The 25980-nt window shown below is 37.6% G+C and overlaps 1 protein-coding gene across 2 annotated transcripts in view; it reads right to left on the bottom strand.

Moving 5' to 3' along the window:
• Positions 1 to 25980, bottom strand: part of PDGFD (platelet derived growth factor D) — a 243543-nt gene that overhangs the window by 26287 nt on the left and 191276 nt on the right. For both annotated transcript variants that reach the window (XM_032285737.1, XM_032285738.1), the window contains exon 4: positions 3671 to 3733. In XM_032285737.1, the coding sequence (XP_032141628.1) occupies positions 3671 to 3733 (63 nt within the window). The remainder of the gene's footprint in view (positions 1 to 3670; positions 3734 to 25980) is intronic.

Here is a 25980-nt window from a genome sequence, read left to right as displayed (position 1 = left end):
AACAACAAATAATAGTGGGAATCAAAATTTCAAACTACTTCCATGTTAGTTTTGATAATTCGTTCCATTCTCCTACCTGTAACCTCCCCAACCCCCCTTTACAGGTCGCCTGGCATTGGAGATGAGGTGTGAGCAATGTACTAATCTGCTCTGGAGACATTTTCATAAAACCTAGCATTTTAACCAACTTATTTACTGTCAACAAGGATAATTAGCCATGAAACTGGCTCTCTTGACTTAAAAGGAGAGGATTCACAGAGGCAACATATTTTTCTAAAATGCTATAGTTTGCTAGGGATCCCAGTTGCCATTAAAACTTCTCAGGAAGAGTCTTTAAATGAGAAATACAACATCATTGAAAGCCTGAAGAGGATTATGTATTTTGCCATGGAATACATCCCACATAAGGTTTCCAAGTACTTACTTCACTAACCCTTGTACAATCTAGAGGTAAATGAGCCATGATTCAAATATCTCTGTTAAAATTCATGACCCATTGACAAGGAAATAGAGAGCACACAGCCTCAAATGATTTTAAAATGTCTTTAAAGAAACTACCAAATAAATAAGATCCCCTAAAGGCAAATATCTCTTATCAATAAGGGAAAATAGGAATTAGTGACAACTTGCTTTCCTAAGATTTGACTGTAGTATCTAATCAAGAAAAATAGGTGCTACAGAGTCCCAGACAGCAAAGCCCACAATTTATAATCTTACTCTCAGGCAATGTTGTCTCTCTTTAACCAATCAAGGTCCAAAGGTTGGTAAGTGATTTGATGATCATCTGCTGTCAGAGGAAGTCTCTCTTCACACAACTAAGGGGCTTTAAAGCATTAATCTACTATTGGTATCACTCAGGAGCAGTTTTCAAATATTCCTTGTAGGTTAAAGGGAGTCGAGGGAGTGGGATGAGAGAATGAAATAGACTGATGAATATGTCAGGCCAGTTCTATGTTTTTTTTTCTTTTAGAGGAAACCATACATCTAATTTTCAGTCATCCTTGTTAAAATAAGTAGACATTCTCTTCTGACCAAACCTTTCCCGCTGTGCTGCATTCATTATCTTATGAGTCTACTGTATATTCTGTTCAGGTGTATCTAGGTAATAATGATTATTTATCTGGAGGCATGGTCCTTGTCATACATTATAGAAGAATCCACAGATTTATTCATAGTTCAAGCCATGTTAAAGATGCCCTCTACAGTCATCTTGTTGATATTATATCACTCTCATCTGGGTGCAGCCCTATTTGTTCCTTCTGTTTCTGATAGGTTGTCTCTTTAATTTAGGTGTGTGTGTCTGTGTGTGTGTGTGTGTGCTTGACATGAGCTGGACCCTGACTGAAGCACATCATTTCTGTCTTTGACACCTCTCTTGGGGTCACATGCTAGGGGTGGAATACTTATAATTCAGTACTGTAATTCCAAATCCCCATTAACTTGTATTGCCTGGATGATCTACAGTCTGGCTGGCTCAAATGCACCAGATGGTTTACAACTAGCCTTGTGTCACAATAGCATGGGTCTAAGAACGAAAAAACTCAAAATGAGCTGACCAAATTAGAGGCATGGCAGCACATAAAAAATCTGTGAAGTTAAAATGCTTCCCTCTTTTCTGAAATAAAAACAGGGACACCCATAAAGCCATTCCCATGCAAGTGAAAGCTTCTTGTGACAGCTCTGCGGAAAACGGCTACATGGAGTTCTCCGGGGTGGCTCCTAACAGTGCCTAGAATGTAGTGTGTAGGCAGATATCTCTCTCAGAGAAAGCTGTGGGGAACTATCAGTCCCTGAGAAGGGAGGGGGAAATTTAATCTCTTCTGATACGAGGCTGAGGAGTAAATCCAAGTCATAGGTAAAATGTAAACGTGTCCTTGTGTATAAGCTTTACCGCTGTTTTCAAGTTTTGCTTTAGGGAAGTTTCCAGAAACAACAATGATGGCTGAGGAAATATTTTATGAGTGACGAGGTGACCTAATAAGCCCACAAGAACATTTTGGTTTCTGAGGTAAATATTTAAAAACTATTTGTGAGGAAAAGAACTAATTGAATGTGTCTCCTTCAGCTGCACAGTAAATATGATTTCATTCAGCTTTTGTCAATGAATTATATTTATAAAAGTCAATTCTGAAGTTAACTGCATTACTTTAAAATGATAACAATATGTAAAAAAAAAAATGCTCTGAAATGGAAAACCACTTTCAACAAAAACAAGGTCTGGTTTAAACAGATGTTAATGGTAGGTCCAATGACCCTTGATCCTGTTCCAGAAAGTTCTTGAACAATGAAGTTCTGAGTAAGGAAACTAGCTTGCTCCGGCCTTACAAGAGAGTTAAGCAGCACCTAGACTTGAAACTCAAACCAGAAGTGTTTGCAGTGGATCTGGACCCAGGGAACCTCTCCAGATACTCCAAAGGATGGGACAGTTCCTCTCTCTTAAAGGACCTGGGTTATCCTTAATTAGTTAAGGGTCCTTTAAGGCTTGTAAGTCTGTCCTTGGGGCAAGCATCATTAGACAACCCTGAGCTATCACATCGAAGGTGCCTGAGTAGCTGGAGCAACCCTTGACCCTCAGTCATGGTTGCAAAAGTCTACCTTGAGTTAGCCTCTATTGTGACCCTCCTGCTTAGCCTGAGCAGCTCTTCAGCTTTGTCTGCCTTGTGTTGACTTTCACCTAATTGATAATGATTGTCTACACCAAGCTAGGTTCAGAGCATGTATCCTGGACCGTCAAAAGCACACAAAACACCTAAATCGTCCTCAGAGATCTCTCTGATCTTTTGATCAGATGAGGTTCTAGTCCAGCACCCACACCACGTGAATTAAATAGTCACATAATTCATAGTGGAGGGAATTTTGCCATATGAAAGAGTTTTTTTTAAAATCCCCTAGAGAGCAAAAGATAACATATTAATTTTAGAAAAAAAAATCAACTCTGACTCAGCCACATGGACCTACTTAGAACCATGGTCAAGCTTTCTCTATGGTCTTGACCTTTTAGTAAACAATTGTATTTTTTGTCTTGTATTTTATTGCTACATAAGTGCTACACATAGGATTGGTGAAAACAAGGTCTGCTCTTTCTGTGCAAAATACATAAGGAGACAGAATACTGAGAAATGGCTAAATTTAGAAAAAAGTTGGAGCATGAACCATTTTACAGCTTCAGGGTGAGTTATGTTATCTATCCAAGTAAAATAGAATACATGCCTAATTTGCACTTGAGTTATCTTACTGTAAACATTGGGATTTTCAAGTCTGAAAAGACCCTCGAAAATGCAAAGGTTAACATCTTCCCCAGGAATATTCGAAAGCTATTTTGAAATTCCCCACTTGAGTGTAGGCCATGAACTAATTTGATATGTTTGATATGTTTGGACAGACCTTTAATTGGAAAGCTCTGCTCTGAAACTGAAAAACATTTCAGTTATTGCCTAGCCTGAATTCCTACCATGGTATACTGGCAGTTCCTGGAAACCTTTCTGACAGATGGGAAAAATGGTGTCTGACATAATCCATTGTAACCTGAATGAAATGGAGAAACATATCCTGTTTGAGATCTGGCTTTTGGTCAAACCACAGGTCCGTAACACAGGTGAAGTTCTTTTGGGATTGACCTTAGCTATTCCATCAGTTTCTTTCGCTGGCAACAGAGTAATAAATTACTTACTGAAATAGAGCTTGTGACTGATTCCCAGTTGGTCTCTGAAGCTGCTGCGGGTTGGAAATCTTCCTGGAAGGCAAAGAAACATCTTATGTGAGTCAGTCAAACCTCTGTTCAATTCATTATGTGCACGGTTTCAAAATATCAGCCTTCTGAATCTCTTTCCTACTAAGTGACAACAGAAATAGGGCTACATTCCTGCTGAACAGGTCACCATTTGTCTTAAGTGCATCTCCTCAAGAACCCTTCTCATTCAAGACATAAACATTTTCTTGTAAGTACTGGTGAAATGGAAAAGGTACAGGCAGGAATGCAAATTTTAACTTGGCCACCTACTGGTTATGTGACTGCAGACAACTGACAACCCCTCCATTTCTTCTTCATCTGTAAATGGCTAGTATGGAATCATTACATTACAGAGCTATTTTGAGAATTGAATGCATTAATTATGTAATTACCAATGGCACTGAATAAAGTGCTTGATAAAAAATAATTATCATCATTAGCGATGTATAACTGGCTTAAACTAGGTTAGGCATTATGTTCAATCTTGCCTTCTGACTTGGTCCAAAATATTGGTGATCTTTTCGAAGACAGACTAACTTTCAAGGGGCTGTTCCTGACCCTATCAACAAATATAAGGAAGGATGGCAGTGGAAGAAAATGACTGGGAGTGACTAAGTACTACCCATTTGGGGAAGGAAGGTCAAGGGCAGACCTAAAAACATTAGTCATCTCAGATAAGCCTGAGTGGATGTATGATAGCAGTGGATCACACAGAAAGAAACTTCTCTCTAAAGATAAGCTTGTCTCCCATTTGTATGAGTTTTCCATGTTAATTACTACAGCATCAGGAAGTTTAAAAAACATGAAGGGATGGAAGACGAATTTTGTAATTTTTACAATTCACATATGGCTTCCTGACCTTGCTAAAATAAGTCACTTTGGAAAATTTCTTCCAGCCTTACCAGGGAGTGGGAAGTGTTTTGAGAGGATGCTGAGAAATAGTCAGCCACTCAAGTCTGACAGCTTATTTACCCAAGTATACCTACTGAATGAGAGCTTAGTATCAGGTGTAAATTTCATTAACATTTGGAGGAGCTGAAAGTACATTTGCTAATTGCTTATGATGAGGCTGGTTTATGTATAAATTTCCTCTGTTTATGATGTTTAAATTTCCTGTGTTCAGCTGATTACCAAGAGAGAGCTGAGTCAAATGTAGGATTAAAAGAATGAAAAAGTATTAGAAACTGACTAGATGATAGGATAATAGGTGCAGCAAACCACCATGTATCCCAGAACTTAAAGTAAAAAAAAATCATAAAATAAAAAAAATGAAATTTTGAGACTGAGTCTCACTCTGTCACCCAGGCTGGTGTGCAGTGGCATAATCTCAGCTCACTGCAACCTCGGCCTCCCAGGTTCAAGCAATTCTCCTGCCTCAGCCTCCTGAGTAGCTGGGAATATAGGTGTGCACCACCACACTCAGCTAATTTTTGTATTTTTAATAGAGACAGGGTTTCACCATGTTGGCCAGGCTGCTCTTGAACTCCTGACCTCAGGTGATCTATCCACCTTGGTCGCCCAAAGTGCTGGGATTACAGGTGTGAGCCACTGAACCTAGCCTTGTTATTCTAATCTTGACCCTAGGAAGATAGGAAGGAAACAGGAAATGTGGTATCTGCACTCTGCAAAACTGAATTGACACAAAAAGGACACTGAATTCCCACAGCAGGAAGATGTGTATAATCAAATGAAGGCTGGCATTTATATAAGTCTTCATAAGTTGGTGAGCAGATAAGACTGGGCAAGAAGCCAGAGAGCCAGTGGTTTCTTCATGCTTTGATGAGACTATTGGTGGAGAACATATACCAGGTAAAGTAATGACATGAGAAATCCTCAGATCACAGAATTTTCATTTTTACTTGTTCATTCAATATTTGTTAATCACCTGCTGTTAATACTTCCTAAGCTGTGGGTAGGATCATGAAGAAATAAAACCTATCCATACCCTCAAGGAATTAAAAATGTAAACTCATAAACAGGTGAGTAAATTCATGTGGGTGCTCTGATAACAGTCTACTTTGCATGCCATGGAAGGTAGTAGATGACTGTACCAGAGGAGAAAGTGGGCTTGGAAAAATTTCACATAGGAAACTGATTTGTTAGCAGAGTCTTGGAAGATAAATAGATGGTTATTGCAGAAAAGGTAAGGTAGAAGACTCAAAAGGAAAGCAATGCTTAGACAACGTGAGGAAAGTATGCAGAAAAGGAAACAACTTACTAGGGAAAATATGAGTCATGTTGTGCATAGAATGAGTGATGTGCATATACTATATACAGATGGAGCTGTTCGGGGATGTTTGCTACATGAGAATGGACCACACAGAGAGTTGTAACCTTGAGATATAGATTTGGGAAGTATCAACACAAAAATGTAATTCAACCAAGTAAAGGGTTATATGTTGACCACGTTAAAATCAGAAGGGGGACAGTTTTAAAATCTTGGAACTGGAAATAGTTTTAGGATTATCTAGTCTAATCTACTTATTTAAAAAATAAGGAAACTGGCTGGAAGCAGTGGCTCATGCCTATAATTCCATCACTTTAGGAGGTTGAGGCAGTTGGACCACCTGAGGTCAGGAGTTCAATACCAGCCTGGCCAACATGGTGAAACCCCGTCTCTACTAATAACACACACTACTAATAAAAATTAGCTGGGCATGGTGGTGCACGCCTATAGTCCCAGCTACTCGAGAGTCTGAGTCAGGAGAATTGCTTGAACCTTGGGAGGCTGAGGTTACAATAAGCCAAGATTGCGCCATTGCACTCCAGCCTGGGCAACAAGAATGAAACTCCATCTCAAAAAAAAAAAAAAAAAAAAAGAAGAAAAAAAAGAAAAGAAAAAGAAAAAAACATAAATAAATAATAAATAAATAAATAAATAAGGAGAGATTCAGGGGAAGATGGCTGAAAGAAAGCTTCTCTGGAGTGCAGCTACCACTGAGTGAGACAGAACCAAAGCAATATACGTGTCTCTGAGCGAGGTACTGGTTTTGTTTTAAAGGGACTGGTTGAACAGCAGGATTAACCCCCAAAAGGCAGCGAAAGCAGCCCAAAGGCGTCCAACCAAGGCAAGGCAGGGCACTGCCCCACCTGGAAGTGTAGTAGGCACGGAGGATGATGGGGGCGGGCATCACCTCCTCAGTTATCTGAATCAGATACAGCAATTTACTCCAAGACTTCAGCAGCACACAGACCAGGGAAACATTGTCTTCCTGAGAACCACCCAGAGTCACAGACCCAGGCGACAGCCAAGGCCAGCAGCCCTGGCCAGACCAGTGCCTTGTTAGCACAGACCACGGCAGGGATTTAGACTAATACTGAGAAAGCTTGTGAAAAGGAACTGTCCATCCCACAGAAGAGAGAGTTGAAAGCGGGGAGGAGGATGCAACCAGACAGGCCCCTCCCTCACAAGATCCAGCAACCAGAGGCCCTCTCCCAGGAGAGTTTCACAGTTAACACATCCGCCACCCAGAAATAAAGGGCTCTGCAGAGCGGAAGAGCCCACCATTGGGAAGGCAGGGCTAACCCCAGCAGTATGGAAACCAGGTGAAGAATAAACAGCAGCCTGGGCTGAGACTGAGGCAGCCCAGCAGCACCTCCACAGGCAGAAAATGGACAGACTGTCTCAAGTGGCACACTGACACCTGCGTTTAAAAAAAAAAAAAAAAAAGCCTCATACAGGAGAAATAACCCCGACTTTAACAGAAAGGACGTCCACTCACAGAAGACGGGAAGAAACCAGTGCAAAAAGGTTGAAAACATCAAAGTCCAGAATGCCTCTCCTCCCCAGAGAAATCACAACAATTCACCAGTGTGGCAACAAAACAGGTCAGAAAACGATTTTAATGAGCTGACAGAAGCAGGCTTCAGAAGATGGGTAATAACAAACTTCTCTGAGCTAAAAGAAAATGTTTTAACCTAATGCAAAGAAACTAAGAACATTGAAAAAAGATTACATGAAATGCTAACTAGAATAAGCAGCATAGAGAAGAACATAAACAACTCGACACAGCTGAAAAACATGCACGAGAACTTCATGAAGCATACACAAGTTTCAATAGCCTAATCGATTAGGCAGAAGAAAGGATATTAGAGATCAAAGATCAACTCAACGGAATTAAAAGAGAAGGCAACAAAAGAGAAAAAAGTGAAAAAAAATGAACAAAGCCTCCAAGAAATATGGGATTATGTGAAAAGACCTAATCAACGCTTGATCAGTGTACTTGAAGAGGATGGGGAAAATGAATCCAAACTGGAAAACACTCTTCAGGATATTATCCAGGAGAACTGCCCCAACCTAGCAAAGCAGGTCAACATTCAAATACAGGAAATACAAAGAACACCACAGAGATACTCCTCAAGAAGAGCAACCCCAAAGCACACAATCATCAGATTCACCAGGGTTGAAATGAAGGAAAAAATGCTAAGGCAGCCAGAGATAAAGTTTGGGTCACCCAAAAGGAAAGCCCATCAGCCTCACAGCAGAACTCTCAGCAGAAACCCTATAAGCCAGAAGAGAGTGGGGACCAATATTCAACATCCTTAAAGAAAAGAACTTTCAACCCAGAATCTCATATCCAGCCAAACTAAGCTTCATAAGTGAAGGAGAAATAAAATTCTTTATGGACAAGCAATTACTGAGATATTTTGTCACCACCAGACCTGCCCTATGAGAGCTCCTGAAGGAAGCACTAAGCACAGAAAAAAAATCCAGTACCAGCCACTGCAAAAATGAACCAAATGGTAAAGACCAATGACACAATGAAGAAACTGCATCGACCAATGGGCAAAACAAACAACCCGTAACAAAATGGCAGGATCAAATTCACACATAACAATATCAATGTTAAGTGTAAATGGCCTAAATGCCACAATCAAAAGACACAGACTGGCAAACTGGGTAAAAAGTCAAAACCCATCAATGTGCTGTATTCAGGAGACCCATCTCACATGCAATGACACACATATACTCAACATAAAGGGATGGAAGAAGTTCTACCAAGCAAATGGAGAGCAAAAAATAGCAGGGGTTGCAATTTTAGTCTCGGATAAAATCGACTTTAAACCAACAAAGATCAGAAGAGACAAAGAAGGACACTACATGATGGTGAAAAGATCAATACAACAAGAAGAGCTAACTATCCTAAATATATATGCACACAATACAGGAGCACCCAGGTATACAAAGCAAGTTCTAAATGACCTACAAAGAGACTTAGACTCCCACACAATAATAGTGGGAGGGTTTAACACTCCACTGTTACTATTAGATCAACAAGACAGAAAATCAACAAGGATATACAGGACTCGAATGCAGAACTGCAACAAGCGGACCTAATAGACATCTACAGAACTCTCCACCCCACAACCACAGAATATACATTCTTCTCAGCACGACATCACCCTTAATTCTAAAATTGACCACATAATTGGACGTAAAACATTCCTTAGCACATGCAAAAAACAGAAATCATAACAAACAGTCTCTCAGACCACAGTGCAATCAAATTAGATCTCAGGATTAAGAAACTAACTCAAAACTGCACAACTTCATGGAAACTGAACAACTGGTTCCTGAATGTTGACTGGAACCAATGAAATAAAGGCAGAAATAAAGATGTTTTTCAAAACCAAGGAGAATGAAGACACAATGAGCCAGAATCTCTGGGACACATTTAAAGCAGTGTCTAGAGGGAAATTTATAGCAATAAATGCCCACATGAGAAATGAGGAAAGATCTAAAATTGACACCGTACTGTCAAAATTGAAAGAGCTATAGGAGCAAGGTCAAAAAAACTCAAAAGCTAGCAGAAGACAATAAATAACTAAGATCAGAGCAGAAAAGAAGCAGACAGAGACACAAAAAAAACCCTTCAAAAAACCAATAAATCCAGGAGGTGGTTTTTAGAAAAGATCATCAAAATAGACCACTAGCTAGATTAATAAAAAAGAAAAGAGAGAAGAATCAAATAGATGCAATAAAAAAACGATAAATGGGATATTACCACCAATCCCACAGAAACACAAACTACCATCAGAGATGACTACAAACAACTCTATGCACATAAACCAGTAAACCTGGAAGAAATGGATGCATTCATGGACGCTTACACCCTACCAAAACTAAACCAGGAAGAAGTTGAAACCCTGAATAGACCAACAACAAGGGCTGAAGTTGAGGCAGCAATTAACAGCCTACCAACCAAAAAACGTCCAGGTCCATACAGGTTTCACAGCCGAATTCTACCAGACATACAAAGACAAGCTGGTAACAATCATTCTGAAACATTTTCAAACAATACAAAAAGAGGGAATCCTCCCCAACTCATTTTATGAGATCAACATCATCCTGATACCAAAACCCAGCAGAGACTCAACAAAAAAAGAAAACTTCAGGCCAGTCTCCATGATGAACATATGCAAAAATCTTCAATAAAATACTGGCAAACCGATTTCAACAGCATATCACAAAGCTTATCCATCATGATCAAGTAGGCTTCATGCAAGGATGCAAGGCTGGTTCAACATATGCAAGACCATAAACGTAATCCACCACATAAATAGAACCAAAGACAAAAATCACATGATTATCTCAATAGATGCAGAGAAGGCCTTCAACAAAATTCAACAGCTCTTTATGCTAAAAACTTGCAATAAATTAGGTATCAGTGGAAGCTATCACAAAATAATAAAAGCTATTTATGATAAACCCACTGCCAATATCATACTGAATGGGCAAAAACTGGAAGCATTCCTTTTGAAATCTGGCACTAGACAAGGATGTCCTCTCTCTCCACTCTTATTCAATATAGTATTGGAAGTTTTAGCCAGAGCAATCAGGCAAGAAAAAGAAATAAAGGGTATTCAATTAGGAAAGGAGGAAGTCAAATTGTCTCTATTTGCAGATGACATGATTTTATATTTAAAAGACCCCATCATATCAGCCCAAACTCTCCTTAAGCTGATAAGCAACTTCAGCAAAGTCTCAGGATACAAAATCAATATGCAGAAATTACAAGCATTCCTATACACCAATAACAGACTTAAAGAGAGCCAAACCAAGAGCAAACTCCTATTCACAATTGCTACAAGAAGAATAAAATACCTAGGAATACAACTAACAAAGGAGGTAAATGACCATTTCAAGGAGAACTACAAACCACTGCTCAAGGTATAACACAAGACACAATCAGATGGAAAAACATTCCCTGCTCATGGTTAGGAAGAATCGATGTTGTGAAAATGACCATACTACCCAAAGTAATTTATAGATTTAATGCTATCCCTATCAAACTACCAATGACCTTCTTCACAGAACTGGAAAAAACTTTAAACTTCATATGGAACCAAAAAAGAGCCTGCATAGCCAAGATAATCCTAAGCAAAAAGAACAAAGCTGGCAGCATCACGCTGTCAGACTTCAAGGTATACTACAAGGCAACAGTAATCAAAACAGCATGGTAGTGGTATCAAAACAGAGACATAGACCAATGGAACAGAACAGAGGCCTCTGGAGCAACACCACACATCTACAACCATCTGATCTTTGACAAACCAGACAAAAACAAGCAATGGGGAAAGGATCCCCTGTTTAATTAATGGTGTTGGGAAAATTGGCTAGCAATGTGCAGAAAGCAGAAACTGGACCTCTTCTTGACACCTTACACTAAAATTAACTCCAGATGGATTAAGGACTTAAACATAAGACCTAACACCATAAAAACTCTAGAAGAAAACCTAGGCAAAACCATTCAGGACATAGGCATCGGCAAGGACTTCATGACGAAAACACCAAAAGCATTGGCAACAAAAGCCAAAATACACAAATGGGATCTAATTAAATTTCAGAGCTTCTGTACAGCAAAAGAAATAATCATTAGAGTGAACCAGCAACCAACAGAATGGGAAAAAAATTTTGCAATCTACCCATCTGACAAAGGGCTAATATCCAAAATCTACAAAGAAGTGAAACAGATTTACAAGAAAAAAACAAACAAACCCATCCAAAAGTGGGCAAAGGATATGAAAAGACACTTTTCAAAAGAAGACCTATATGAAGCCAACAAACATATGAAAAAATGCTCATCATCTCTGGTCATTAGAGAAATGCAAATCAAAACTACATTGAGATACCATCTCATGCCAGTTAGAATGGCAATCATTAAAAAATCTGGAGACAACAGATGCTGGAGAGGATGTAGAGAAGTGGGATCACTTTTACACTGTTGGTGGGAATGTAAATTAGTTCAACCATTGTGGAAGACAGTGTGGCAATTCCTCAAGGATCTAGAAATAGAAATTCCATTTGACCCAGCAATCCCATTACTGGTTATATACCCAAAGGACTATAAATGGTTCTATTTTAAAGACACATGCACACACATGTTCATCATGGCACTGTTTACAATAGCAACTACCTAGAACCAACCCAAATGCCCATCAATGATAGACTGAACAAAGAAAATGTGGCACATATACAACATGGAATATTATGCAGCCATCAAAAACGATGAGTTTGGGTCCTTTGTAGGGACATGGATGAACCTGGAAACCATCATTCTTAGCAAAGTGACACAAGAACAGAAAATGAAACACTGCATGTTCTCACTCATAGGTGGGTGTTGAACAATGAGAACATTTGGACACAAAGAGGGGAGCATCACAAACTGGGGTCCATTGGTGGGGGGGCTATGGGAGGGATAGTGGGAGGGAGGGTGCAGGAGGGATAACGGGGAGAAATGTCAGTCACAGGTGATGGGTGGATGGTGGCAACAAACCACCTTGCCATGAATGTACCTAAGCAACAATCTTGCATGATCTGCACATGTACCCAGAACCTAAAGTAGAATTAAAAAAAATAAGGAAACCAATTCTTAGAGAGACAGATGATGTGTTCTGTATCATGTACCCATTTTCTGGGAAAGCTAAGACCACCAAAGTTCATTTCTAGGTAAAAACTGTGTGGCTGATGACCTTTCACAGTGCCACAGCTGCCTTGGATAATGTGTGTATGGGGAGAAAAAATGATGGAACAGTTTCCAAAGGGGAATCAACAGAGCAGAAAAGGCACCTAGCTGAGTGCTGGTGGACAGTTCAGTGAGGACACCGTTTGAAGTAGTCTTACTTATTTAGATTTCATATCTGTCCATAGTAAGTTCTGTGATTTCAGTTCATTTCCTTGCACAGACACATGGTAAAAATATTTTGCTACGATTTTTTTTAAGCAGAAAGGGCCTTTGGTGCACAAACCCTTAAACAAATACTACACAAGAACTTTTATCTTGTTCATTGTCTGGGCACAGGATTCAAGTTAGAAACTTTAATAGGAGCAAATGATAAAGATTTCATTAAGTCCCAGATAAAACATAACTTTATCTTCTCTTAGAAATGTAAATTTTAGACTTGACATTGAAAAGAAACCTATTATGTTACTTCAGAAGTTTACCATTGCTTATAGATGACATATTTAAATTAAGCTTATAAAAGAGAATGACATCCCTTATAAAAATAAAACACCAAACTTCCAAGGTTTTAGCCCTGAAAGGAGAATCCTGGCAAAGGGAGGATTTATCTTCTAAATCCACAATATGATTATTTCTCATCTCTTTCACCATGACCTCCCAAGTCCACTTGGAAACTAGCAAGTTTCCCAATTGCCTGTTAGCTCTTCCCCTAGGATCAGAGTTATCTTTTTTAATGGTAAATCAAGTCATTTCTGAAGTCTGCTTAAAACCTTCTAATAGCTTTCCAGTGTTCTCAGGATCTGGCAAAATGAGATCTGACTGCTATTTGCCTCTATGACCTTCTTTCCTCTGGTATCCTCTGATTTGATATTTTACCTTTCCCACTAACTTCACTCTTGCTACACCAGTCTTCTTACAGTCTTACAAATAACGTGACAAGCCTCTTCTCCCCTTAGGTTTAATTCACTGCTGTTACCTCTGCCTGGATGCAATTTCCCCAAATGTTCCAATGGCTGGCTCCTCATCATTTTGTTCTCAGCTCAGATATCTAACTAGCATCTTTGAGCATTCCATTTAAGATACTCCCACTCTTGGTCACTCTATCTACTTAACCTGCTTAATTTTCTTTAAAGCATTTATGGTTATCTGAAATAATTTTATGTTTGTTTTATTATTGGTTATCTCTACCTCAAGTAAAATTACTCTCCAGAATGGTAAAGACACTGTTTATTTGTTCTTTATTCCAAGTTCCTAGCTGAGTTTTTAGTATACATTCCAATTTCTCTGGCTCCCAGTGTACAACACATAAGAATGATGATCAGCTGCTACTTGCTAGTAGCAAGCCAGTGGTTGATAGCCAGTGTCCATTCTGACTGGTTGGTCCCTGTGCCATACTATTTGTTATATACTCTTAATTTTATCCTGAGCAGACTCCTTGCTTTTCAACCTCCAGACTAATGGAAGACAAACTCCTTTTTGTGGGTGCTCTTAATAGAACAGTACCCTTACAGTTACTTTAAGAAATGCTAAAATAGAACAAATGGTGAATAATCATTTAAAATTATATTGAAACAGTTCAGTTTACAAAGAACCCATTTCTGTTCTTTGATATAAAAACTTACATAAGGGAACAAGCCATGTCTGATTATTCTAAGGAGATGTAACTCTTTGCTAGCTCCTAGAGGCTAGTACACAGCTTTTGGCTTCCTTATCTCCTGCTCCTGAACTGTAGTATCTTCCTTTCTAAAATAAACTTACTAACTATATTCTAAAATATAGTTACTTTGTTCCTATAGTCCATTTTGGGAATCTAGCACTGTGGTGCTGTGTGTACCTTATTGTGTCTTATAGAGACCATCTGGGGGTTTGAAAACCTCCCTTAAGATATGAGCAAACTGAAGCTCTGAGAGTCAAATGAGTCCAGTATCTCCTAACTAATTATGACTACAGTTAGGACTAGGACCCAATTAGCTATTGGGTATCTCTTAGTCACATGCTCTTTCCAGCCCACCAAATAGCGTTATATATCATTCTATAATTATAGACATCTTAATCTGCATTGTCTTAATTAGTAAAATTAATTTATGTCATTAAAAATAATTTATCCTCAGCTTAATTCCTCACATTAAAATAGTTCATAATTATATTTTGGCAGTGAAACTAATCATTTGGCATTTTGAAATAAAACTCTCTCATTCTCTGCATTTTACTATTCGGAGTAGCTTTGAAACATAGACATGATTCTCAAATCTTCACTTTCTAAACAGTTTAGGACGCGTAGTTTGGATTCTATGAGAAAAGTGTTACAGACTAGAAAGTTGGGGAGATATGTACAAATAAAATTTTAAACTGCTGCATGAAAACACAGATAATATTATGTAAGTGTTGTATGAAAGAGATATTTCTAAGCATAAATGCTAAAGTCAGAAAGCATAAAAATCAATACACCTTACATATACAAAATGTTATATAAATATAAAAGAGATAAAAAACAAAAGTAAAACCATAAGGACAAACTAGTAAACATACTTGTAACAGATATAACAGATAAACAGTGACCATCCTTAAAATAAAATAACTCACAAATCAAAAGCTTACACAAGAGTATGTTTCATATCATACAATATTGCTAGAAAAAAATGTACAGATACATGAATGAAACACGACTGAAAACATAGTCACAAAACTAGATATTGGTTGGCAATGATATATTATTTTTTTTTTGTATATATGTTTTAAAATGTCATAGTAAACATCTAGTTTTAGTAAAATGGTAAATCTCTAAAACAATGGAAAAGAAAAAATGGACTGGATGTGTGTACACATATTACACATTATTATGACAGACACGCCTTTGGGGGTAAATGATCACAAATTATTTAGCTGTAATTAGCACAAATCAAGGAGGTTTGCTTAGCTTATAACAGAAAAGAGGAATTATTCAACATTTATGATATCATTTATTGAATGGTGTCATATTATAATATCATTTATTGAACAGTGTCACCCATGTATTCCATGGTACGAAATAAAAGCATTCTTCTAGATATGTTTCTCACCAATTATTAGAATTGTTTGAAGACTGGACTATAAAAGGTTATAGCATGATCATATTTGGTTCTACTAAAACATGCCGAACACAACACAACTTTTAACATCTTTAAAAGCAGCTATGAAAACATAATGAACCCTCAACTCAGGGTCAGTCAGGCATTTGTCAGGCTCAATTTAAGAACCATTCACCCACTGAATTGTTCTATATGGCTGAAAGCAAATACAGCTGGGGTTATAACAACATTAAAGGTAATAAATGTTCTCAACAACAGTCCTTGCTATTGAAGAATAAGATATGAGTGGGAATTTCCATTTTCCAAAAGGATTTCTCCAGAGAAACTTTCTTTTCAGAGTCCTTACCATTGGATATCTTGGGCCCATGGCAGAGAGGGCCGTTGATACATACAAGCTAACAAACAATGCACTCATTCCTTCACCAGAGCAAGCCTGCATAAATTCAATCACTAACTGAGCACCAGCAATGGATGTCCAGAGGAATTCCTCTCCTGTCCCTTGATAGTGGAGCTAGGGACTCTAGTTCTTTATGTCTTTGGAGACAGCTATTCCCAGACCAATATTTCAAACATTTGGGATAATCAGTTATACCACCTGTTTCTGGATCTCACAGAGGGTGGTTGTTCATTTTTATCCCAGGTGATTATGCTGTATGTGAGTAGATGAGCCATAAACTATTCATGGCTAGAGGGATGTATTTCACCAGCACTTAAAACATATGCAGTTACTTGGGAGTTTTTAAAAAGCTTTTAACTAAAACAATCTTTAACTTACTAAGGACGACTTTTTTGGGGAAAGTTTTAAAAGACATTTGTCAGTGTGTTTTCTCTCATTCTGAAAAATTTTCTTCTGTTTGTTGCTTTATATTCACTTTTCAGAGACAGAAAATAAATCTCTCTTCTAATTGTATCTGTGCTTCTTGCTCGAGCTAATGCTTAGAACTTTTGAATTTCTAAATGCTTAATGCTTTTGAATTTCAAAAGAAACACCTCTAAGCATTCAGAACAAACACAAAGGGATTTGTTATGATTCATAAAACAGTAATGAACAAACACATGATCAATATCCATTCCTTCAATAAATTCTAAGTTTGTTCATGACACTCTGCTCTGTTCATGATCCACTAAGGGAAATCCAACTAAAGCCAAACTTGGAGGCCTGTGTCCTGGGATTACTCTACAGGGAGGTCCTTTTGAATAAAGGCTTTTGATGCTTCAGTGCCTGAATTTCTAACATGTAGACCCAACAATATATGTGAAAATGATATTACATGAATATCTACAGGAATAGAATAAAGCAAAAATTAAAAACTCTTAGAATCAATAAAACTCTGTAGCCCAAACAAAACTTTATAAGTATACTTTGTTTATAGACTCATCATCAAACTAGCTCTTCTACACATAATACGGTAAAGGCTTTGGCAGAAGGCCAGATTTTATTGGCAAGAATATTTAATACAAGGATATCAAGAGTTGAAGAATCAATAATTAACAAGTATCAAAGAGCACCTTTCAAAGTCAGAGAATTGCCTCCAAAATTTAATAACATATGATTCTTAGAGTTATAAGAAGCCCTCCATATGAGCTTTCTGTTACAGTAAAAATGTCTTTAATTAAATAAATATATTTTAATAAGAAATATTCATAGATAAGACATGCAGATTTCCACTGATTTAAGTGTTAATTTTATAACATTTTCTTTTATTATTATTGACATTAAAGTACAATGTTTTAATTTACAACTGGTAGGATTCATTAATCAATCATCCATATAATCTTGGTGCTAGTGTCAAGATATTTTTAAAAGTTCATTTTTCTCCCTATGTTATGAGAAAAGGAACTTTTTTATTTGCTAGTTTCTGATTTCTTCAGACTGAACTTAGTTTAGGAATTTGTTATCAATATAGTAAGGAAAGATTAGAGCAACTCCAGTCTAGGAAGCTGAGAAGAGAAGCGGTCATCGATTTAAAAGAGGTAATGAGAGCAATACTCAAGAACTAGAGAGCATCAGTGTGTGTTTGCAGATAGAGAGAGGTGTGCCACATATGAAGGGTCTGCACAGAAAATTGCAAATTGCAAAATACTACTTTAATAGCTTCCATGGTGTTTGGCTACACTAATTGGTAAGTGAACATTTAATGTTAATTTACATCTTAAAAATACTGTCAGAAGTCCTTCTACAATGTGTTGCTGAAAAGCTAGGTTCAGATTTAAATTTTGTGACTGGTTGTTTAGTATTCAAAAAAGCTCTGTGATTAATTACTTTGCAGTAATGCCTGCCACTTATGGAGCATAGATTTTGTGCCAGGCACTATATGAAATGCTTTCCATAAATTATCTCATTCATCATTTCTACAGAAGCTTTAAAAGATGAGGAAGCAGAGAGACAGGATGCAAGCCCTATTATTAAGGAGGCGCCACAGATAACTGAACCTGTAACTGACTCTCTCTACTCTTGCATCTTTATTGAATAATTCCTCTTTTCTTTTATAAATAATCCTTTTTATAAGATAAACGAAACTGCTTGATTTGTGCTAAGTTCAGGTTTTCATAAATTCCTTAAATGGATTTCAAAAAGAACATCTGATTCTATTTACCAGGGGTCTGAAATTTATTAAAGATTGTACTTTTGATATTGCTAAGCTAATCTTAAAGGTTGTTTATACCAAGCTAAAATGAATGGCTTAGGAAATTATTCCTGTACCTTAGGAAAATTACAAGTTTGAAATGAAAAGAAGAAATATTGACCTGAATTATTCATATTTTCATTTTCTTGCATGAAGCACAATGCCTGGTACACAGTGAGCACTCTTTTTGTTTGTTTGGTTTGTTTTTGGTATTGTAGTTGAGACAGAAAATATTGTTTCATGTTCAGAATTCAACTAATCATTTCACAACTCTGTGACAAAATCTGCACTCCCAAGAACTGCTAAACTTCCCTGTACTTGACTGACATTATATAAATAGATTATCTTCACGGTGGCCAAAAGCTAGTTACATTATTAAAACCAATAATTAGAGAAAATGGGAATTACAAACAATATGAAGATTAAGGCCATGTCACCAAAATCCCTTAGCTAAAATCATTATCTTTAAAAACTCAAATTATTCCATTACTAATTAAAACTCTTGAGATCTGACTTTAGGGAGAAAAAAATACCACTTGAAGTCTAAAAGACAAAGCCAGTCAACACAGCTGGTATGGCACCAGGAAAAAGCAATCATGAAACATTACTCAGCAAGTGATGGGATTATAATGTAAACGAGAACATTTTCTAAGAGAATCAGGAGCATCAGTCATAAAGTATTCAAAAAGCTGTCCATTCTTTTTAAATATGGGTATTTCCCAGAGAGGGGACATTGTGTTGTGATACCTTTTCCCTCTACACATTAATCCTTATCCTTAGACTGGACCAGTGTTCATTCATCAGAGCTGCCACCCATCATAATTATCATTTGGCACTATGGGTTATACTGAATATAAAATATTTAGGAGCCATGTTACTATTATACAGCATGTAAATTAAAAAAATTAATTCAAAGTACCTTTTTCTTGACCTTACTTCTTTCTAAGGGGATTTCCAGACTCATTTATGTGGTTAAACTAGAGAGACGGTTAATGTAAAGTCGGAAACAGAACTGTAGGACTCTTACCCTTGCAAATCACTCTTCTCACAAAAGGTAAGATTCGTATATTCTTGACTTTGCACTTCCTCTTTCCACTCCCAACTCAACTGGCAACTAATCAAGTCAGTTGGCACATTTCAGATCTCAAAAGCAGGCTTGCTATCTGGACCCATTAGGTGAACTTGTTGGAACTGAGTGCCAAGCACACAGGTCACGTGTTTCAGAGTGTGCTAAGTACAGGTCTTCATAAATTCCTAAGACTTTATGAGAGAGCTAGGAGATAAAGCTTTACAAAGAGAAAAAAAAAAAAAAAAAAACTGTTGCCAAACTCCATGGTTAACATCAGTGAAAGAGACCTACTGGGAGCAAATGCCAGACTCAGTCAATAGAACTTCATCCATCCAAGTCTCCTGCAGGCTGGGAGGATCATTTTGGAATAGGATAAATGGCAATTAAATTAGAGACCCTGTGATTTAATTTCTATTAGTTGATGTGTATGGGCATTAAGAATTCGTGTTTACTTGTGGTTTTCATCAGTTAACAGTAGCATCCTTTACTTTAAACAGTTATTACACTAGCAATAGTCATCAGCAGTTTTATGAGTAAAAACCCTAGGCTTTGCACAGCAAAATTTCAATCCCACATTGGCTCTCCTTTGTGTCTTGCGATAATTTTTTTTACCATTACCTCTGTATACTCAGAGAATGCAAATGTATTGCCATATTCATCTAAACCAAATATAATTACAAAGGTATTTTTGGTACCAAAAAAAGGGTAAATTGCACTCCAGAGTGAAAGGAAAAATAGGGACTGGGTGAACTACTGCTTCTCCTCTACCAGACAGGGAAAATTCAGAGCTAACTGGGTTATTGCCCAGGCCCAAGGATTAGCTGGGATATTCTTTGGACATGGATTTTTTTCTTTTTTGGCAGGCCTCATGCCTCTGGCTTACACTTTAAACTATTTTTTTATTCTTACCAGCACAGTTTGGAAGTTGGAAGGGACCTCTTAGACAACTGGGTTCAAAGTTCTATTCACTATTTGACTAAGACTTTTGAATGACCAAACTATGTAGGTCATAGAGCAAGGTGATGGGTAATGCATGGATGTATAGGAAGCAGAATTGCCCTTAAGAAATGTGTTATCTAGATTAATTCTAATGTCTCACTTTTGTCATTTCTTTTTATATCAGCAACTTTAAGTTTTTAATGGCTTACCATTATCTCAAAGTATCTTTTGTCTTAGTCAGTTGGGGCTACTAAAACAAATTCCCATAGAATATGTAGCTTGTAAAGAACAGAAGTTTATTTCTGACAGTTCTAGAGGATGGGAAATCCAAGACCAGGGTGCTGACATGGTTGGGCTCAGGTTTGCATATGGATATCTTGCTTTGTCCACACATGGTAGAGAGAGAGATCTTTTCTCTCATGTCTCTTCTTACAAGGGCACCAATCCCATCAGAAGGGTTCCACCTTCATGTCTTATTTACTTGCCAAAGGCCCTACTTGTCAATTCCATCACAGTGAGGATCAGGATTTCAACAGATGAGTTTTGGGAAAACACATTCAATCCATAGCATCTTGTTTACTTATCTATGTACTTGTTTCCAAGTTTGTGTCTGTCCACTAGGGTGTAAGCTGCTTGAGGGTGGAAATGTTTTCTAACTTTCTTACTGCTCTCCCACCAAGTACCTATAACAGGGCCTATTACTCTTTTACATTCAATAAATCGTGGTGTAATGGAAGAATAAATAGTCACTGAATTGCTGTGAGAATCAAATGAGATGAGTAATGTAAAATCACAGCATATTGTTACACAGTGGGTGTTAATAAATATTTGTAAAATGAATAAATGAATAATCCAATCTATAGAAATAAGTACTCTATTGGGGCCATAAGCAAAGTCCCACAGGTCTAGTGGGGAAAGAATGACTTAAGTCCATTTAGGAAGACTGAAGGAAGGTCTCAGAAGAAGTGGCCTTGGAATTGACTTTTGAAGCATAATCAAGGATTTTGAAAGTCAGGGGAGCAGGCAGGTGAAGGGGAGAGCATACACAAAGGCAGAGAGTGGCATCTTCTGGGATCTGTGAGTATGTCATCTGCCCAAAGTAACAAAAAAGAAATTAGACTGACAAAGAAGATACAGGACAAACCAGAGGATCCTGAAGACCACACTTGGGATTTTTTTCTTAATCGTCTACTCAGTGATTCATTTAATCATTCATTCAACAAGTATTTATAACTGCCACTATTACTGACTACACAGTTCAAGGTACTAGAGGAAAAGAAATAAAAAGAACTTCAACGTTACTGCTCTCACAGAGCTGTCATCCTGTCCACCCTTTTCCTAAAAACAGAAAACGGAGCCCCAAAGGGTTAAGTATGTCAGTGTCACTTGCTAATCAGTGCCTACAGCCCAGGTCTCTTGATCTACTGTACTGCATTGCACTAAGTTGTAGGAAACTGGTTGTTAATATAGCCACATTTTCACCTGCTCTGCTCACATGCCTCCTTTTCAGTGCATATCATAGATACAAAGAACATTTTTTTAACATGTGGAATACAGTGAACTTGAGTAACATAATGGAGTTCCTAGGAAACAAACAGTAAACAACAGATAGCTATTCAGGCAGATGAGAGTGGTGGGAAAAATTGAAGACAAGGAATTCAGTGCTGTTGGTTTGGAAAAACTTTTTGAAATGTCCATAATCTTTTAAGGCACTCTTAGAATTAGGAATCATTCCTTATTTTGGTAATCAAACCCCTCAAATGATAATAGCATTTTCCACTCAAATACAATTTAGTCTTATTCTACCCCTCAGCAGGGTACAAAATTACCTTTCTTTTTCACAGAAGAGTTCAAATGTTTTCCTGATCAGAGGATTCAATAGATGAGAATCCCTTAAGTACTTTATGATGACCCTTGAGTTTGGTCAGCAGGAATTGATTTGGAGAAATTACTAAAAGCTATCTGTAAACCCAGCAGGGATCATAAAGATGCTTGAATACAAATGGCCCTGAATGGTTTTCATCAAAGGATCTCTAAGTACAAGCAAAATAAAAGCAAACTCCATGCCCATAAATGAAGAGGAGGCAAGTTGAGAAACACTTTAGCTACTCATCTTGCCAATAAGGCCTGCACTGTTTTGCATGGTAGAAAAGATTTGATAATTACCATTTTAAAGCATTTTTAAAAACTGATGTTAGAGACAGAGGACTCAATTGAATTACATATGGAACACTGACTGTGTGACCTCAGGCAAGGTAAATCCTCTATGCTTAAATTCCTGATTGTAAAATGGGAAAAATATCTTCTTTCCTTCATAGGGTTAGTTTGATGAGTAAATTAGATAATTCACAAGAAACTATCTGGCCCAGGTGGACATTCGTTGCATTCTTTCCAAAATGAGTACAGTCTTTCTAATATATTACTTTTGATTTGAAAGATGGCTATATTAATACCTACACAGAGATAGAATTGCGTGCTACAAATTCTAGAGTCAGGCTCTGCATTCAAATTCCAACTTCTTCACTTATCAGCTAGGGACCTTGTACCAATTACTTAATTTCTCTGTACCTCAATATTCTTATCTGAAAATGGAAATAACTCCTAGATCAGGGGGCTGTTTTGAAGAATAAACAGATAGTGCTACCTGTAAAGCAATTAGAAAAGTGTCTGTGACATAGAAAATCATTAGCCTTGATACATTTTCAGCATTTTTTCCTTGGAAAAAATGTTGATTGGTGCATCCAACTTACAATGGTCTAACATGCTATCACCTAGAATATGCACTAAGATTTTGAAAATTTTTGAAAGCTTTAACATCTCCTATCTCATTTCACTCTCCCTATCACTATATGAGCTGGGTATAGGCACAGATACATCAGATAAAATACTTTGGGTCTACTCAAAGAGGAGATTTTCTACCTGAAAAATGGTAGAAATCTAGGTCATTTCTACCATCATTAGATAAAAGAATGTGTAATCTCTTCTTGGGATTTTTCCCTGGGGAAAAAGGAAATGGCAAACAGTCTTTTAACACCCCATAATTATCTACAGTATCAAGTAGTTCCTCACCATCCCCCAGCAAACTATTAAGTGCCTACTCTTTGCTAGTACTGTTTTAGGCATTGGGCATATAAGGGAAACAAACCAAACAGTCAATTTGGCACATGAAATTGGAACAGGCATATATAACAGTACTTTGCTGTCTATAAATTACCAGAAAAGAATTGAAGTAATGTTTTTACTTAACGTAGTCTTCAAAAAATCAAATAAAACATTGTAAGAGGACAAGAACTTGCTTTAGAAATAGCTGAAGAAATTTAAAGATAAAAACTATCTATGCATACGCAAGCTACTAATTTATACAGGAATTTAGCTTGTTCTTGGACTACATCATCTTTTATCCAGTCTCCTATCTCTCAGTAAAACGTTTTTACATCCCAGCTAATTATTGCCCTTTCTATCTCATCAATTAAAATTTGTAATTTGGGGGCTATAAGACACTTTGCAAGTCATTTACCAGTGCTTTCTACTTAGAGACACTATGTCGCCCCTCTCTGTGGCATTTAGCCTTTCAGGGCTTCCACCTAGTGCCCTCCCAGTGGGAGGGGTTTGCTTCTTGCTCCCATGATGGGAGGCTTGGTCATGTGATTTGCTTTGACCAACACAGTGCAAGTAGAAGTGATCAATGTCATATCTGACCAGAAACTTTAAAATACATTGTATGTTCTACCATTGCTTTTTCTTCTCTGTAATAATAATAGCTTGTCCCAGAAGGGAATCGATTCTTTGGCCTGGATCCCCAACTGAAGAAGCTACATGGGGCTCAGCTACAGGTGGTTAGCAGCTGATATGTAACATGAATGAGAAACAGATCTTTGTTTTTATAAGTCACTGACATTTCAGGGTTGTTAATGCAGCATAACCCAGCAAACTATGGCTATTTCAGAAATCATTGTCCAGAGGTATTGATTTCCAATGAGACCGCTTCTAACTCATGAGAGAGCCAGGACTAGATCCCACGTCTCCTGCCTGAGTCCTGATTTTGTAAACTCTAGCATATGCTTTAAAAAAAGCAGGTCCTTTTCTTGGTCACACATTTTCTTTTCTTTCCCATCACTACTAGTGGCAAACTGTGAACATTGCCCTACCTACCCTGTGGCACCCTTCTAATCTCTACCCAACCCTAATGAAGAGAAAAGCATGTTGGTTCCAGAGACAACGGATCATCTGGGAGGGTTTAGGTGCTGTCCTCTGTGAGGTGCACAGGGAGCAGGTGAGTTCCACATGGAAGACAGAAGCTGCAGTAGTACTACTGGTCCAGGTAGGAGTAAGTTACTCATTTACTTTGAATCTAAGTGCTACTTCAAAAGGCATCAAAATATTTGTGCTCCAATCTAATAGATAACTGAAGTACAGGTTAAACTTTTCATAATATTCCAGTCAGTATTATTTCAGGTGATATTTACATTTATATTTTAAAGAGGTAGAAATAGTCCACAAGGTAGTGTGGTGGGGAGAGGGTAATCATGTACTAGGTGTATTTGAAAAACAGTAATTCTTCTTCCAAGGTAAAGTCAATAGCATGAATATAAGTTCCCTCAAGAAATATCCTTGGTATTTAAAATAAATCCTCTGAAAACTTTTTATTTTATGTGAAATGATATGAAGGCCTTGATATAAAGACACTGAACAACATTCACTATGCTCTCTCTGCATTTGACTTGAGAAGCCAGGGGAAACTTATCAGTTATGATGACACTTCAATGGCTATCTTTTCAAGTACTATTTTGAAGCTACAATAAATATATACTACATAACTATATAATCTTTCCTGTTACATAATGGATTCATTTAGAGATGTTACAGGACTTAAGTGAGAGAAGACTTTAGAGGTCATCTAGTTCATAGTTATACAAAATGCGACAATTGTTTATCATCATCAAAAGTGGTCAGCCAGGTGCTGTATGTTTATTTTCAGCTGCCAAAGCTCTATTTTAAAGTAAAGCCAGCAGCTGTAAAATTTCCCCTTGATATTCGAATTAGATGCAAAGTTTTGCACAATGTCGTGTGCACTGTTATGTTAGTGAAATATGTATGGGTAGAAAGAATACCATTGAAATTCAAAGCTCTTGTGTACAGGCAGAAAAAAGCCTAGTACTCAAGGCAGGGGCAGCAGAGGGTTGGGGTTGGGTAGAGTCTATGGTCCAGCTCACACCATCTATCACATTCAAATACTGGCCATGGTAGTCTCGATCTTAATGTGCAATTCATTGCCCTTGAGAGGGCCTATCATTCTGACTGACAGGTTTAGACGAGGTTTCCTCAATGACAGGAATATCTGCACTGAGCAAAATGGAAAACCTGACACTTCAACAGCCTCTTGATATTCAGGACGTGGGTAAGAAAAACCTCTTCCAAGCTATATATGGGCAAGGAAGCAGTGGTGGCACATGGGACTGGTCTACGGTTTTCTCTCCCAAGCCCAGATTTACTGGGAGCCCCTGCCTTTGCCATTTACCTTTTTTTTTTTCAAATAGCACAAGGAAAAGGAGGAGACTTATTTCATAACTCCTTATGATGTGGG

Source organism: Sapajus apella, unplaced genomic scaffold, assembly GCF_009761245.1.
Source record: "Sapajus apella isolate SASKATOON/1434 unplaced genomic scaffold, GSC_monkey_1.0 scaffold16, whole genome shotgun sequence".
Taxonomy (NCBI): Eukaryota; Metazoa; Chordata; class Mammalia; order Primates; family Cebidae; genus Sapajus; species Sapajus apella.
This window is presented reverse-complemented; position numbering and strand designations above follow the sequence as displayed.